Consider the following 16,528-nt stretch of genomic DNA (forward strand, 5'->3'; position numbering starts at 1 on the left):
GGGTGTTGCTGGCTAGGCCAATATTTATTGCTGTCCCTTGTTATCCTTGAAGGTGGTGAGCTGCCACCTATAAACCATCGCAGTTCATGTTGAAGTGGTCTGTCTGGTTTCATTTCTTTGAAATGTTGTAGTGTTGTTACAACTGAATGGCTTGCGAGGCCGCTTCAAAGGGCAGGTGAGAGTCAACCACATTACTTGTGAGTCTGGAGTTATCGTGTAGGCTGGACCAGGTAAGGATGGCAGATTTGCTTCCTTGAAGAGCATTAGTGAACCAGACGGGATTTTTCTGACAACCAGCAATGGTTTCATGCTTATCAATAAATATCAGGAATTAAAAGTCTGGTGAATTCAAATCCCACCATCTGCTGTGGTGGGAGTCAAACGCAAGTCCCTAGAACGTTAGCCGAGTTTCTGGATTAATAGTTCAGCAACAGTACCGCTAGACGATCATCTCAATGTTCAAAAACCCTGGCATCATCTAAAATAAAACAGCATGTTTTGGCACCATTTCCAACGTTCATTCCCTTCACTACTGACACAATGGCAAAAGCGTGTACCATCTACATAATAGTCATAGGGAAATACAGCATAGAAACTGACCCTTCAGCCCATCAAGTGTGCACCAGTCATGAACAACCGCCTAACTATACCAATTCCTTTTGGAGGGATAGAGGCCAAACGCTGGCAGATGGGACTAGATCAGTTTAGGAAATCTGGTGGGTTTGGATCGAAGATTTCTGTTTCCGTGCTCTAGACACGGACCATCTCTGAATTGCTGTTAAAGAACAGACAGTGGGCGGCGGCTGTAGTGGAGGCTATTGGGTAGGACTGACACTGATGGATGAACGGTTGGTTTCAAAATCTTTAGTTTTGCAGGTTGGTTGAGATTTACAAATCGGTGGAAACCCCTGGCAGCACCCTCAGCAGCGTAGGGGAGGGGAGGGCAATCCTTGTGACTGAAGTGGTCCCAGAGACAGCTCAGTACCACCACCTCCAGGCCAACACAGGTTGGGAAATTAATACTGTCGGAGTGCACAAAGCTGAAGAAGGGATTTCAAAAACGAAAGCTCCGGCGCGAGATAACACAGTGTAGAGCTGGATGAACACAGCAGGCCAAGCAGCAACAGAGGAGCAGGAAGGCTGGTGTTTCGGGTCCGACGCGAGATGGCCAGTTTAGGGGAAGGGCTTTTGTTTTAAGCGCCGAGTGATAGCAGTAACACAGTGTCCAGGGGTGACGGAGCATGGAGGGGGAGTTTGCACAGCAGGATTCCCCAGGGCTTGCGGGACTGTACCCGGGGAACCACGAGAGACGGCCCGGGGAGAGCCCAGCTTCTTCCTTCACTGCTATCGCGCCCAGGGATTTACAGCAGAGGTGCTCTATCGGCTCCGGGGGCTTCGGAGAGGTTTACAAAGCTCGGCACCACTCTTGGGGGATCTGGGTTGCAGTCAAGTACCTTAGGGTGAATGGGAGGTAAGGAACGATTCTCTGTTATTTTGGTGGGGGGGGGGTGTAGCGCGGACAGATTTACATTGAGAACACTTCCTTTTGCCGACTGTGCTGGTGAGTGAGGAGGTTGTTCTTTGTAACTTTACATCTTTCAAAAACAAAACTTTTCCATTCAATCTCAACAGTGTGCAGTCAATCTGCTTCTAACCAGGTTCCGCAGGCTGGGGAATATTTAACTAGAATTTACTGAGCAACAAACAACAATTTCCGCAAGATTTTGCACAGAACGTTGCTTAGTTGCATGGGCGCCATTAGACTAGTTTGAAATTCCAGATTTCTACTGAATACAATTCAGATTTTGCCATTTAAAGACATAGCATGGAAACAGACCCTTTCATCCAACACGTCCGTGCCGACCAGATATCCTAAATTAATCTACGTCCCACTTGCCAGCATTTGGCCCATATCTCTCTTAAACCCTTCTTATTCGTGTACCTATTCAGATGCCTTTTAGATGTTGTAATTGTACCTGCCTCCACCACCTCTTCTGGCTGCTCTTTGTGTGAAAAAGTTTCCCCCAAAGTCCCTTTCAAATCTTATCCCTCCCCACCTTAAATCTATGCCCTCTATTTTTGCACTCCCAGAGTCTCAGAAAAAGACCTTGGCTAATCACCCTATCCATGCCCCTCATTATTTTATAAGCTTCCATAAGGTCACCCCTCAGCCTCTGATGCTCCAGGGAAAATAGCCCCAGTCGATTCAGCCTCTCCCTATAGCTCAAACCCTCCAGCCCTGACAACATCCTTGTAAATCTTTTCTGAATCCTTTCACGTTTGAACCAAATGTCCAGAGAATTGGCACAGTCTAATAGCCTAACCTAGATTACTGGTCCAGTGATAATTACATTGCCTCCGCTGAACGGGCACTGCACCCTCTCCAGTACATCTGAGTGATTTTGGACAGGTAATTGAGCAATTTTCACCAGCATCTTATCTGAAACTTCCAGCATCTGCAGCATTTTGCTTTTATTAAACAACTGGATAACTCCTTAACCAAGCGGGACCACAGAATTAGTATGGTATGGAAGGAGATTATTTGGCCCATCATGTCTGTATAGTGGTGAGATTTTGGCGGCAGTGGGATTTGAACAAATAACTCAGTTGAGACTGGAGATTTTTTAAAAAAAAACTAGCACCTTAGACCATTCAGCCATGCCACCACAGATTACTATTGCACCTAAACATGCCATTTAGAATATTGAATTTGATGTCAATCAGGCACATAAAACAAAATAGAGTGAAGGAATGCAAAGTTGGATTCTGCTTCTGGTTGTTTCTTGAGATAACAAGGACACTTACACCTTCCATGGTCATTGAAGTTCTGGAGGGAGACCTGAATCCAGAACTTCAGGCTTAAGAGGTAGGGACACCACCCCATTGCACCACAACCCTTCACGTAATCAATTGAGAGACATATAAAAGAGACAGAAAATAACCAAAGGTATTGAAGGGTTTTATGGCACAGTGACAGCGTCCCTCCCTAAGAGCTAGAGGGCCCAAGTTCAAGTCATACCTGCTGAAGAGGTATGTTATGTTATAATGTGCCCCAACAGATTAATTAAAAATCTTTGCTTGAAAAAGTTGGAATTGACATGTGGGGGAGGGAAAAAAGCTACAACAACAATTAAAAGCTGAAGGATAGGTGGCACAGTGGCACAGTGGTTAGTACTGATACCTCAAAGTGCCAGGGACCCGGGTTTGATCCCAACTCGGGTGACTGTCCGTGTCAAGTTTGCACGTTCTCCCTATGTCTGCGTGGGTTTCCTCCGGGTGCTCCGGTTTCCTCCTCCATTCCAAAGATGTGTAAGTTAGGTAGATTGGCCATGCTGAATTGCCTGTAGTGTTCAGGGATGTGTAGGTTAGGTGCAGGGAAATGCAGAGTTACAGGGATAGGGTAGGGGAATCGGTTTGGGTGGGATGCTCTTTGCATGGTCAGTGTGGACTTGAAGGGCTGAATGGGCTGCTCCCACAGTGTAGGGAATCTATGATGACTGAGTCTTCACAGTTGCAATAATTAACTTTCAGAGGTTATTTGACTGAAATCAGGCTATCTCACACCAATAAACATGGTAACTAGATAGGAAGGGATGAAGTTTTATGTAGAGTTTGGTTCATAGCTGCCATACAAATACATGAACTTCACACTGCTCAATACTTTTGAATGTTGCATCATGCAGTGAGGCGTTGTTTCCAGGAAGTTAATGGTAGAACAGTGCATCTCTCTCACCACAGTTATATTTATCCAAGTATCTGACCTAGTCTAACATTACTGTGTGATTTGTGCATTATTAACAGTGACTGCCATTAACCTCATCATTACCTTACAGTAAACTCTTGACCAGTACGTCAGGGTTCCTGTTATTTGGTACAAGTTCTGTCGTTCTGTTTTATTCAAAGAAAGTTTGCTGTGTATCGAAATTTTAGAGACAGGCTGCATTCGATTGCGTCATCAACTTAACAAAAACATTCAAGTTATTTAAAAAAAAACTTCAGTCTAAAGGAGAAGCAGTCATTTGGAATGGTATCTTTATTCATTGCTAGCTGTGCAGCATTTATTGCCCATCCCTAATTACCCAGAGGGCAGTCAAGAGTCAACCACATTGCTGTGGGTTTGGAGTCACATGTGGGCCAGACCAGGTAAGGATGGCAGTTTCCTTCCCTAAAGGACATTAGTGACCCAGGTAGGTTTTCCCCCTAACAATCAACAATGGACTCTAATTTCAACATCTGCCATAGCAGGATTTGAACCTGGGTCCCCAGAACATTATCTGGGTTTCTAGGTTAGCAGTCCAGCAGTAATATCACTCAGCCATTGCTTCCCCTGTGGGCAATATGTATCCCTATTAAGGATAATAAGCTCACACTTTTATCAATCAAAAAAGACTACTGGAGAAATAAGATGGGTACAATAATATTCTGACCAGTGTTCTTCAATGATTTATAAGAAACACACTTTGATAATCCACTTTATCATGCTTTGAGAAATTTGGGCTGCTGTGATTCATCTACATCACTCTGATGTCTGTGCTTCAGAAATACTTTATTGCCTGTGAAGTGGTTTGGGGCATTCTGTGGATGTGAAAGATGCCACATTAATGCAGGAAAATGTTGCACCGATTTTAAGGTTTTGATGTTTTAGTGTCGTGAGGGTACTATTTGTATATGTTATTCTCATAAATCCCGTCTGTGATATTGCCGTGTGCTCAGCTCTTGGTTGGCCACGGTAGGATTGTAGGAGCACGAGCAGGATGGGATCTGAGACGTTGAGGCTGGGATGGTGATGAGCAATCTCACTGTGGTGTCTCTCTGTGAACCTGTTTGCTGTTACAGTGACAAGCAGGAGTTGTTAGAAGAAGCAAAGAAGATGCACAGAGCGCAATTTGAACACACCCTGCGGTTGTACGGAGTTACGGAAGATAACATGAAGGATGGACAGCCATCATTGGGATTAGTAACAGAATTCATGGAGGCTGGATCATTAGATAAACTCCTTGTGAACTATGATGTCCCATGGCCTCTGCGCCTGCGTTTTGCATATGAAATTGCTTTAGGAGTGAACTACCTACATAACCTGAAGCCAGCACTCTTTCACCATGACTTGAAACCTGCCAATATTCTACTGAATAACGACTATCATGTGAAGGTAAATGGAATATATTGTTAAACCTGGTGCATTGTTCTAGCACCTAAATGCATTGATTGCCTGTTTAATCTCAGCGCGCCCACCTTGGGAGGAAGGGAGTAAGGGGCGCTTGAAAACTGGTTATCCCCACCCGCCTGGCAACCTGCAAAATGAAAGGGGAGAGGGAATAACTTGAAAGGCAAAACCCAAAATAAAACCAGGAAACACTGAGCATTGCCAGTCAGCCAGTATGTAAGCGATGAAAGGGCAGGCTAAAATTCTGAGTCATGACCTTCATCATAAATCTGCGACGTGAGCCCAGGTATTGGAGGCAGGACCCAGCCTGAATTATTAGGAAAGAAGATGAGGCTTGGAAAGTAATTATAGTTTCACTGAGCTGAGTGGGTGTTCCCCAGTTATTGAGGAGGAAAGGTCAACTGGAAACAAAATCACAAATATCAGGTTAAAACAGATCTCCTCCCACATGGAATTGGCTGGTTGCAATGCAGGGAATTGTTTCTGCAGCGCAAAATGACTTCTCCAATCCTATGCTCCTGGATTGCAGGAGCAATCACTCACTCGCTCACTTTGTCCGAGTGAAATACACCTTTCAGACCATATACGTCACATTTGAACTTTCTTTCTTTCTTCCTAGATCTGTGACTTTGGCCTGGCCAAGTGGCGCAAATCCACAGGGCAGTATAGCTGTGAAAGTAGCAAATTCGAGGGGACACTTAGTTACATACCACCCGAATGTTTCAAGGACGTCAATACCAGAGGAGATGTGAAGTTTGATGTGTACAGGTCAGTAGAAAAAATGTCATCAATGGTCACCCTGTGATACAGAAAATTGTTTCCAAAGGATCTTTTGTTTTACCTTTGTTACTTGAGTGCCCAAGACTTATTTGACCTTCTTTAACATCCACAAAGCAGAAGCAACAATCGGGTGTCTCTTTGAAGGGGTGGGGGGAGCATGGTCACAGGGAGTTGGGCAGCACCACCATTAGGGGATGGGCAGAATTGTCACGGGGGAGCGGGCAGTGATTGCATGCCTGCAGACAGTGTTCCCTCTAAACTGCACACTCCAAAGTTCCACACATGCTGGTTGCTGTTAGCACGCCGATCGCAGCATTGACTTTCAATTCCGGAGGTATTGGAATACCGCGGAAAGAAAGTTTGAGGGAATGCTGGCTGAGGCGGGGGGCAGCCTGGCTGACTGACCCTGCCCTGTTCATGGGATAGATTTTCAATTTGATGCCCGTGTATAACCCTGACTTTGTAGGACCAGCTGCTTACTATGGAACCTGACCGCGGAGGGGTGTTCATATTTTACTTTAATAGCAGCATTATGTCTGAATGGGAAGTTGAAGATCCACGGACATGTATACTTTCCAGCCATATTCATTAGATAAAACCACACAGTCTAGGAGCAAACATAGAACATACAGCTCGAGGACGTCTCTGCAGGAGTTCCTCCGTGCAGGCCCTAGGCCTTACCGTCTTCAGCTGCTTCATCAATGACCTTCCCTCCATCATAAGGTCAGAAATGGGGATGTTCGCTGATGATTGCACAATGTTTCAGCACCATTCGTGAATCCTCAGACACTGAAGCAGTCCATGTTCACATGCAACAAGATCTGGGCAATATCCAGGCTTGGGCTGACAAGTGGCATTCACACCACACAAAATGCCAGGCTATGACCATCACCAATAAGAGACAATCTAACCACTGCCCCTTGACATTCAATGGTGTTACCATCACCGTGTCAACATTCTTGGGGTAACCATTGACCAGAAACTCAACAGGAATCACCACATAAACAGTGTCTACAAGAGCAGGTCAGAGGCTGGGAATATTGCAGCAAATAACTCACCTCCTGACTCCTCAAAGCCTGTCCACCATCTACAAGGCACAAGCCAGGAGTGTGATGGAATACTTCCCACTTGCCTGGATGGGTGCAGCTCCAACAGCACGAGAAGCTCGACACCATCCAGGACAAAGCAGCCCGCTTAATTGGCATCACGTCCACAAGCATTCGCTCTGTCCAGCAACGACGCTAAGTAGCAGCAGTGAGTATTATCTACAAGATGCACTGTAGAAATTCACTGAGTCTCCTTAGGCAGAACCTTCCAAACCCACATCCTTCTAGAAGAACAAGGGCAGCAGATAATTGGGAACACCACCACCTGCAAGATCCCCTCCAAAACTGTCATCATTCTAACTTGGAAATACATTGCTGCTCCTTTACTGTCACTGGGTCAAAATCCTGGAATTCCATCCCTAACAACATTGTGGCTTTACTTGCAGCACATGGACCGCAGTGGTTCAAGTAGGTACCATGCCACCACCTTCTCAAGGGTGACTGGGGACTGCCAATAAATGCTGGCCCAGCTAGCGATGCCCTTATCACTTGAGTAAATAAGAAAAAGCTTGTTGATCCTGCTTCACCATTCTGTATAATCATGACTGATCATGTGTTTCAACTTCATTTTCCTGTCGATACCCTGTATCCTTTGATTCTTTGAGACATCAAAAAGCTATCTGTCTGTGTTATGAACTGGTGACACCTCTCTTTGCTTTAGCACAACAGATTCCTTTGATTGGAAAGGATATGTTGCCAGTTTAGTGAGTACTGAACTATTTGCATGCTGCGATCATTAAAGAGCTAATTGGACAGGCTTTCTTAAATTTAACAAAGACAGGTTAATATTACTCATCTAAAACCTTCTAAGTAAAATAATAAAGTATGCTCTAACTTGCACGCTTATGCTAAATTCTACTCATGGACAAGTAGAGGTTACAGAGTAGGAAAGGATGGATTGGTCAAAGAGTCTGTTTAAATTGAAGTCAAAGACTCTGCAATGGCTCAGTTTCAGGCTGAACTTGTTGGCTTGAATTTCCAATTTAAAGATGTAGGCATTGAGTTGTTTGTTCCTCGGGAGCCACAGCAGGGAGTTGAGTCCTTCCGTAAAAATCTCTGCCTGCTGCACATGGAGAGGGAGTCACCAACAGAAGACAGGGCTAGAGCTTCCGAGTTGTGCATGGAGTGTGACAGAGAGAAAGGCAGGAGAGACGTGAGCATTTCCTTAGGGGATGGCTTGTTTTGAGATTGCTCTTCTCCAAATATCACTAATTCAAATATGATCACATCTTCCAATTGCAACTTAATTAACTGATCAGCTCATTTTTATTGAGCTGTTTTAAACCAGGGTCCCATTGATCAGAACCTGGCTATTTTGTGATCCATTTCCAACACCTAATACCTAATAAAGAGATTGCCCTTGGTGCCTTGTTAGTAAGGCAGTATAAATGGGGTCTTTTGCACTCTTCATGTGGCCTTTATCTTTGGGTGGGGAGAATTTGCAGATCTGATGGTTTCATTTTAATGTGGTTGGAATCTGGCATTTATCATTTGCGTATTCGGTGTTTATCTTGGCTATGAGCTCAAGACACTTCTCGTGTGTACTTTCAGTACTTATAGTTTTAAAAGAGTTCAACTTGACGTTTTCAGCAGATGGACTAAAATCATTATTTGGCATAAGTATGTCTTTGTAGCTTAGGTCTCAAACATGTTCAGTGTTAGAACATCTGCAGTCCTCTAGGGGTGGAAAAGTATAAAGATTCCAAGCCCTGTCAGTGAAAAAATTTCTTCTTATTCAATCCTAAATGATTACCCCTTTATCCTGAGGTTTTCCCACAATGGTCTAGATTCCTAGGATAATGAAAGCAACCTCTCAGTCTACCCTGTCCAACCGACTAGATCACCCTTGTTTCTTCTCAACCCTGGAAAAGCATAGGCCTAACTTAGCCTCTAACTGTAGGACAGATGTCTTACCCCAGGATCCAACTTAGTAATATTTTGTAATAGCATCCTAGATAATGATCAGTACTTTATTTTGACTAATTTTGCTGTCATCGTCCAACATGCAGCAGTGTTGTGTGAGATTTGCTAATGCCTGATAACTATTTGCCACTTTCAGTCTAAGAATAAAAGGCAGTCACTTCCTGTTAGAGACCTTACTGAAAACCGGGCCTCAAAGCCACCCCTCCCTTTGACATCTTCCTGAGCAATTAATCTTTAAGGAACCTCTAGATAGAAAGTAATTTGATCATAAATGGACACGTCAAACTGCAACCAAATAATGCAATGTGATTTGTAATATTATGATTCAGTTCTTTCTAAAATAACACATTCTCCATTTTATTGAGTGGATTACCCATGGGCAGTCTGTACATTTTTTGAAAAGCCTTTTAATCGAGCCTTTCACTGGGATCATCATGGAATGTGCACAACAGATATTGAAATTGTTAAGGAATAAATTAAATACAAACATTACTGACAGTGCACTGTTAGATCAATGAGCAGGCAGTTGTGTATGGTACTGAAGGTTTTGAGATTCTGACTTTTACTTTCACTTTCAGAGCTGCAGTTTTGTTTCCAGGCCAATTAGTCGACAAATTATCTGACCGGAGATTGGTTGTCTACTTTGTGGTTATAACTAGGATCAATCATAATCTTCAGATACTTTAATATTTGTGGTTTCAACTGTCCAGCCAAAGATTAGTTTAACCTGATCATTGAAATGAGATTTACTGCTTGCTTTATGCATGTGCTCGTTTGTTACCTTGGCTTGTGACAGAGTTGGATCTCAGCGAGGCACGCACCGTGCTGTCATATTATCGAAAATCCTTCTTGGGATCACTGAATAATGGGAAGAAGAGGTGGACTCTTGAACAGATCCCACTGCACACTGCCCCCTGGTGGGCTGGGTGTGTACCCCAAACTTAAAGGATTTCCTTCCCATTTGCCCCACCTACCATGAAGATAACATCTTTTACTCTTTATCATCCTGATTGCTTCCCCCTTTGGCATGAGTTTTTTTTCTCTGGTTCCCGACAGGGGATTGTAACAATGTCTATATGACTGATTGCTTAAACTTTAACCTGAGTTTAATGCTGTAATGAATAACTTTATGGCTATTCTCTGTTTATAATCTTGTAGCTATGGAATTATCATCTGGGAGATAATAACTTGCCAAAAGCCTTACAAAAGTAAGTTCAACTGAGTGTGTGTCGCTATTCTTTCTCATCTGTTGTGTGGAGACATTGTCAATCTTAATTGAAGTAAGCTACGTCCCTGTGTTTATTAAAATGAAAGAGAATCTTGTATTTTAGTTTGTTACATTTTTCTCATTACACACCTGCAGTGGGTCCTTTTCAGATACTTTCTACACTCCAATAATTCTGTTTTTTGTATGTATAACATATACACAGTTCTTCTCATGTCTAATCCATGGATCTCTCTGGGAAGCAGTGTATCTGATCCTTTAACTGATCATTAATGGGCTTCTCGCTCTGTTGTACTGGGTTGGGCAGTATGTGACGGCCAGATCTCCCATCCGATCAGTCCAATACCGTGAGTGTGCCCATGTGCACTAATTCAGCAACAGGATTCACAAGCACTCCTTGCATTTGTGACCACACATCCCCTTGCCAGTTGCTGTAGGAAGGTCATACAGATCCAAGATGTGAGCCACATGTGACTGTGTGGCACAGGGTGCACTGTGCAACTTGACGTTGGCCTGAATAAAGTGAAGCAGAGCCTTCGGGCCAACCCATCCATACCAACCAGGTTTCCTAAGCTGAAATATTTGCCTGCACTTGGCTCGTATCTCCCTCAACCTTTGTACAAATGTCTTTTTAAATGTTGTGACTGTACTGTCCTGTACCACTTCCTCTAGAAGTTCATTCCAGACATGCACCATACTCTATGGAAAAAGGTTGCCCCTTAGGTCCCTTTTAAGTCATTCCCCTTTCACCTTAAATCTCATGCCCTCTAGTTTTGGACTCCCCTACCCTGGGGAAATGACCTCAGCTGTTCACCTTATCTATGCCCATCATGATTTTGTAAATCTCTATAATGGACATCTGTCAGCCTCCTACACTCCAGGGAAAAGTAGTCCCCGCCTACCCAGCCTCTACTTATAACTCAAATTCTCCAGTCTCGGTAACATCATTGTAAATCTTTTTTGCACCCTTTCCAGTTTAATAACATCCTTCCCTACAGCAGGGCGACCAGAATTGTGTGCAGCACTCCAAATACAGCCTTAGCAAAGTCTTGTGTACAGCTGTAACGTGATGTCTCAACTCCGATACTCAAGGTGCATTTATATTTCAGATAAACCTCCTCTTGAGGTATCTGTTCTCCCCAATGTGGTCTGGAGTGTTTTCTTATCTACGTTACAGTGTTGAGACTGAGGTCAGGCTGAACGTTGGGAGCACTGCTGTCATGGGAAGCGGATTCTACACCTCATTGTAATCAGAGGCTGGATAATTTGTCGTGAAGCACACTGATCAATGTTTTAAAATTCAACCGCGGACATTTTATAGGCCAGCAGATATCGTTTGCGCACACGCCTAATTGTATCTAGCGCCTCTCTGTTATCCCGTTTAATGTCACACAAACACTGCTGTCTGATTTTTCAGCTATTGCTGCCTGATTTGTACTCTCTGTCCCCTTTCTCAGATGCTGTAAATTCTCAGCAAATAAAACTCTGTGTGGAAAGGGGTGCCAGGCCAGACTGTGATGCGATTCCTCAGGATCTACCAGAATCAGCTGAAGTACTTATTCCCCTGATGAAGAAGTGTTGGCATTCAATCCCCGATGAACGGCCAACCTTTTTAAGTATGTTTTACAGTTCCTGTCATTGTGAAACATTACCAAGCTGTTGTAATGGGGCAAGGGTTACCCCGAGGACTGTTAAGAAGCAGTACTGGCTGCTTACCCCTTCCAACATCACCAGCCATGTGCAGACATACAGTAGTTAATGTATCTCTTTGTTACAGGGTGTGCTTATGATTTGGAACCAACGCAGTCAAATGAGCAGGACATTCAAGTTGCAATCCAGGACCTGACAAAACAGGTATTGGTCTTGGCTACTCTTCCAAACCGGCGATTTGTCGATATGGTGCATTGTTCAATTTGTTTATTTCCTCTTCTCCTGTTTTGAGACAACGTTTCCCTCTGCCCTTCTGAAGATACTGACTCCCCCTGCTTAAGGTCCCGTTCCTTAGGCGATCGGGGCATTTCCCTGAAGTGCCAGTCCTTGCAAACCCGGGTGTGAATGCTGCTGTGCCGTTCCTCTACGGTGGGCAGGGAGCTCAGACTCGATTCTTCCCTCAATAAGGAGTCTTTACTATCCAATGCACAGCCAGCAGGGAGAAAGATTGGGAATTTTGGCTGATTTGAGCCTACCTAGCTCTACAACTAGTGTTAATGCTTCCATTGCTGATGTTACTCTTAACATGCACAACAGGGCAAGCAATATTTTAATGACAACTTCTTGCGTGAGTCTTAGTTTAGCACTTCGTATTGCTGTATTAGTGCCCACTCTGCCACAGCTTTAAGAAGCTGTACTTTATCTGAGAGAGAGAGAAATGACAGCAGTGTGGGAAAAAGTGTGTCTGGATGCGTGCTTTTGAATTTATTCTTAACGGTGTCATGAGAGGACTCTGTACCGTCAATCTAGGAGTAGCATTACTGCATTCCCTGGTCATTAGAATAAACATTTCCAAAACACCCCTGAACTCCCCAGAACACTGCACTCGATAAACACCAGTATTACCTTGTCGCAGTACCGATCCTTCTGCTCAACAAAGGAGCTGAGTATTTTGCAAACAGGAGTTTTGTTCACCAAACATCGAATCATAGAATCCCTACAGCGTGGAAGCAGGCCATTTAGCCCAACAAGTCTACACCACCCTGCTGAAGAGCAGAGTGTTTGTAAGTCCCTGTAACTCCATATTTCCCACGGCTAACCCACCCAGCCTGCACATCCCTGGACACTACGGGCGATTTAGCATGGCCAATCCACCTAGCCTGCACATCTTTGGACTGTGGGAGGAAACTGGAGCACCCGTAGGGAACCCACGCTGACACTGGGAGAATGTGCAAACTCCACACAGACAGTCACCAGAGAAAGGAACCAAACATGTGAATTGGAATTAAAAAGCATTCCCAGTAAAAGAAGACATTGAAAATAAGAATTAAATAAGACATGCTTACGACAGAATTGTATTGCACCAAGTCATTTAAAAAATGGTTAGATGGCACTAAATTTAGGTTTATGAAGTCTGTAGATTGTCAGAGGGTGGTGAAGCAGAAGGAGATGCAGTTTTGAAAATCCAGAAAGAAGACAGTGTATTGGTCCTGGCTGAGATCGGGAGGAGGTTGGAGATGGAGGGAGGAGGTGTAAGTGGACGTTTTTTTTGTAGCTTAGAAACCAGCAATGAGGAAAAATGAAAGCAGCTAACTGCAGGTGTTTTGTTATTTTTCCTGAACTACTTATGTTTATTTCTGTACAGAAGTCACAGTCTGTGGATGGAGTTTCTGACTGGGCAATGCTGAGAGATAGTGAAGACAACAGATCCCTTTATGGTAATGTTCGTCAAGAGCTCCTTTCTCAGACTCAACCCTGTCCAAATTAAGGCATAATCTTGTACCAACACTATGCTCCTTGTCGCTCACCAGTTACCAATGTAGCCTTTAGATCCATCGTGTTTTACATCAGTATTAATGTGACTGCAGAAGGATGAAGTACAAGTCGCCCCATACCCTAATCACCCAGACTGGTATTGCAGCCAGCTCTCAAACATCTGCTCATGCTTCGATTAGTCATACTGTCCCGAGGGCCTGCCCAATGGAGGAAGTACTGTAACTAAGATGCAATAAAATCCCATTGGAGCATGAGGTGTCGTTGCCAAAATACAGCCCCACCCAGTGCAAAGGTATCATAGCTGGGAGTAGATGGCCTATTGTGAAGGTGTCATAGCTAAGAGTATTTCGGTGGTGCTGACAAGTTATGTTTGTTTGCTACCGGGTGTCAGATGCACAGAGATACCAAAGGCTCTTATTTTGGACCACAAATACTGAGCAGATACACAACATTGTGGACGATGAATGGGCCAGAACTTCGAAGCTAGATTTGAGGCAGTTAAGACAAAAGAATCCATGAACCTCCAGGAGGTTGTAGTCCGAGTCCAAAGGAAATATTCCAGGGGGCTGGAACTCTGAACTGAAACCAGATTATGCTGGAAATACTCTGTGGATCTGGCAGCAATTTCAGGGTAATGACCTTTGGTTCCAACTGCAATTTAACTAGTTTTCCTTTTCCTGTGTCTAGTGACGTATGAGATGGACAAAGCAGTTAGTTATTCCTGGGATAGACAGCTAACCTTCGATAGCTTACTGTGTGGCACTCCATTGACTTGGATGCCTGTAGCTGAACTGGAAGGTTTTACAGGATGAAAAGTAATATCTTTGGCCAAGATATGAACGGACTTTTGTTTTGGCTGTTGCATCCCACAGTAGACCTTGAACCCAGAGACTCGGATGTTCATCTTACCACAAGACCTCCCTGTTTCGTTATTTAACTTTAGTTTGATTTGTAACGAGAAGAGTGAGGCCAGGAATCCTACAATTACTGCATCAGTGCTGGATGTTTTATACAAAGCTCTGTGCATGACTTTGTATCTGGATGGTATCTATTGGATTAATATTAAATAGGACACTGGAAAGAGCCCTGGGATCAACTGTTCAGTCCTTTCCTATCTAGTGCCCACGCTTCGAAATGATAGCAGCCAGGTGGGTTCTCTTAGACCGCAGGAGATACTTCCCACATAGTCTCAGTCCACAGCCTTCATAGTATTAGATTGTACATAGCAGGAGGCAGTAACACTGATGTGCCTTCCCTCAATGATAGTGCATTGACTGCTAACACTGCTGGATGGTCAGTTGACTGCTCGCTGTAAATGGTGTGAATAGATATGATCATTTGCACAGAAAGAGTCACATGCTAAACCCTGGGACTTTGAAAACTTCTCATTCTTTTTATCTGGCCTGACCACGTGCTGCAGTTCCACCGAGTCACCACCAGGTAGCAGTAGAGGCTCATGATTGCACAGAATCACATTTCCAGTGTCATCAAGACTGATATGATCTCAGTCTTAAGGTATCCTCACGCTCAGGATTACAGAGATCCTTCTGTTCAGTGATAACGTTTTGTGCTGATTGCTAACTGTTCTGGATTTTGTCTAGAACCGGTCGAGGAACAGGATGGGCCCATCAACTTGGTCGGTGAGTTAGTGCTTGTCTCTATCTGTGAAGTTGTGAATGATGTTGAATATTATCAGTGAATCCACCAACGTCTGACACTTTGCTGCAGTTCCATTGAGTCAGCACTAGGTAGTGCCAGAGGCTCATAGAAACAGAAAATGGGAGCAGGAGGAGGCCATTCGGCCCATTGAGTTTGCTCCACCTTTCAATATGATTGTTCAACTCAATAGCTTGTTCCTGCCTTGCCTTCACCCCACCCCGCCCCATATCCTTTGATCCCTTTAGCCCCAATATCTAACTCCTCCTTGAAGTCATACAATGTTTTGGCCTTGAATTCCACAGGCTCACCTCTCCTCATAAGTCAGTCTCGCCATCTCAAGAATCTGGTAAACCTTTGCTTCACCCCCTCTATAGCAAGAACATCCTTCCTCAGATAATGAGACCAAAACTGCTTAAAATACTCCACGTGTGGTTTCAACAGGACCCTGTACATTGGCAGTAAAACATCCCTGCTCCTGTACTCGAATCCTCTCGATATGAAAGCCAACATACCAGTTGTCATCTTTACTAACTGTGGCACCGCCATGCTTACCTTCAGTGACTGGTGTTCGAGTTACGCATTCCCCTCTCACATTCAGATAATAATCTGCCTTCCTGTTTCCCTACCAAAGTGGATAACATCACATTTATCCACACTGTACTGCATCTGCCATGTTTTTTCCCCACTCACCCAAAATTATACAAATTGCACTGCAATATCTCTGTATCCTCGTCACAGCTCATCCTCCCACCCAGCTTTGTCTCACCTCATTGTAGATTGTACAGAATGATTAAGACTGTTTTGTCAGAACTAATCTGAGCCTTTTTTTTTATAAGTGTCCTCAGACTCAGGAATGAGGAAATCCTTCTGTTCAAAGATGAATTTTTGTGATGTAATATTTTGTGCTGATTGCCAACTGTTCTCTGTTTTGTTTAGAACCAGTTCCGGAACAGAATGAGCCCATCAAAGTAGTTGGTGAGTCAGTGCGTGTCTCTCTGTAAACAAACAAGATGCCGGGTGACCCTTAGCCTTGCTGAATGGCAGAGAGTTTCCAGACACATGTCTGTGCAGCTTGAGCTGATCCTGTCTGGTACCAGAGAAGTTGGTCTTGGTTTCTTGTTGCTATTTTTGACACACATTCACTGCGTGCATGCGTACCTGTGTGTGTGTCTGCGTGCATGCGTACCTGTGTGTGTGCCTGCGTGCATGCGTACCTGTGTGTGTGCCTGCGTGCATGCGTACCTG

At 44.1% G+C, this 16,528-nt stretch overlaps 1 protein-coding gene across 2 annotated transcripts in view; it reads left to right on the plus strand.

Moving 5' to 3' along the window:
- Nucleotides 1-889: 889 nt before the first annotated feature.
- Nucleotides 890-16,528, plus strand: part of LOC109911619 (receptor-interacting serine/threonine-protein kinase 2-like) — a 22,896-nt gene continuing 7,257 nt past the window's right edge. For both annotated transcript variants that reach the window (XM_048605524.1, XM_048605525.1), the window contains exons 1-9: nt 890-1,471; nt 4,837-5,149; nt 5,784-5,932; nt 10,132-10,181; nt 11,656-11,814; nt 11,976-12,052; nt 13,494-13,566; nt 15,226-15,264; nt 16,220-16,258. In XM_048605524.1, coding sequence (XP_048461481.1) covers nt 1,242-1,471; nt 4,837-5,149; nt 5,784-5,932; nt 10,132-10,181; nt 11,656-11,814; nt 11,976-12,052; nt 13,494-13,566; nt 15,226-15,264; nt 16,220-16,258 — 1,129 coding nt within the window. In that variant the 5' untranslated portion in view covers nt 890-1,241. The remainder of the gene's footprint in view (nt 1,472-4,836; nt 5,150-5,783; nt 5,933-10,131; nt 10,182-11,655; nt 11,815-11,975; nt 12,053-13,493; nt 13,567-15,225; nt 15,265-16,219; nt 16,259-16,528) is intronic.

Source organism: Rhincodon typus, chromosome 15, assembly GCF_021869965.1.
Source record: "Rhincodon typus isolate 14 chromosome 15, sRhiTyp1.1, whole genome shotgun sequence".
In the NCBI taxonomy this organism is placed as follows: Eukaryota; Metazoa; Chordata; class Chondrichthyes; order Orectolobiformes; family Rhincodontidae; genus Rhincodon; species Rhincodon typus.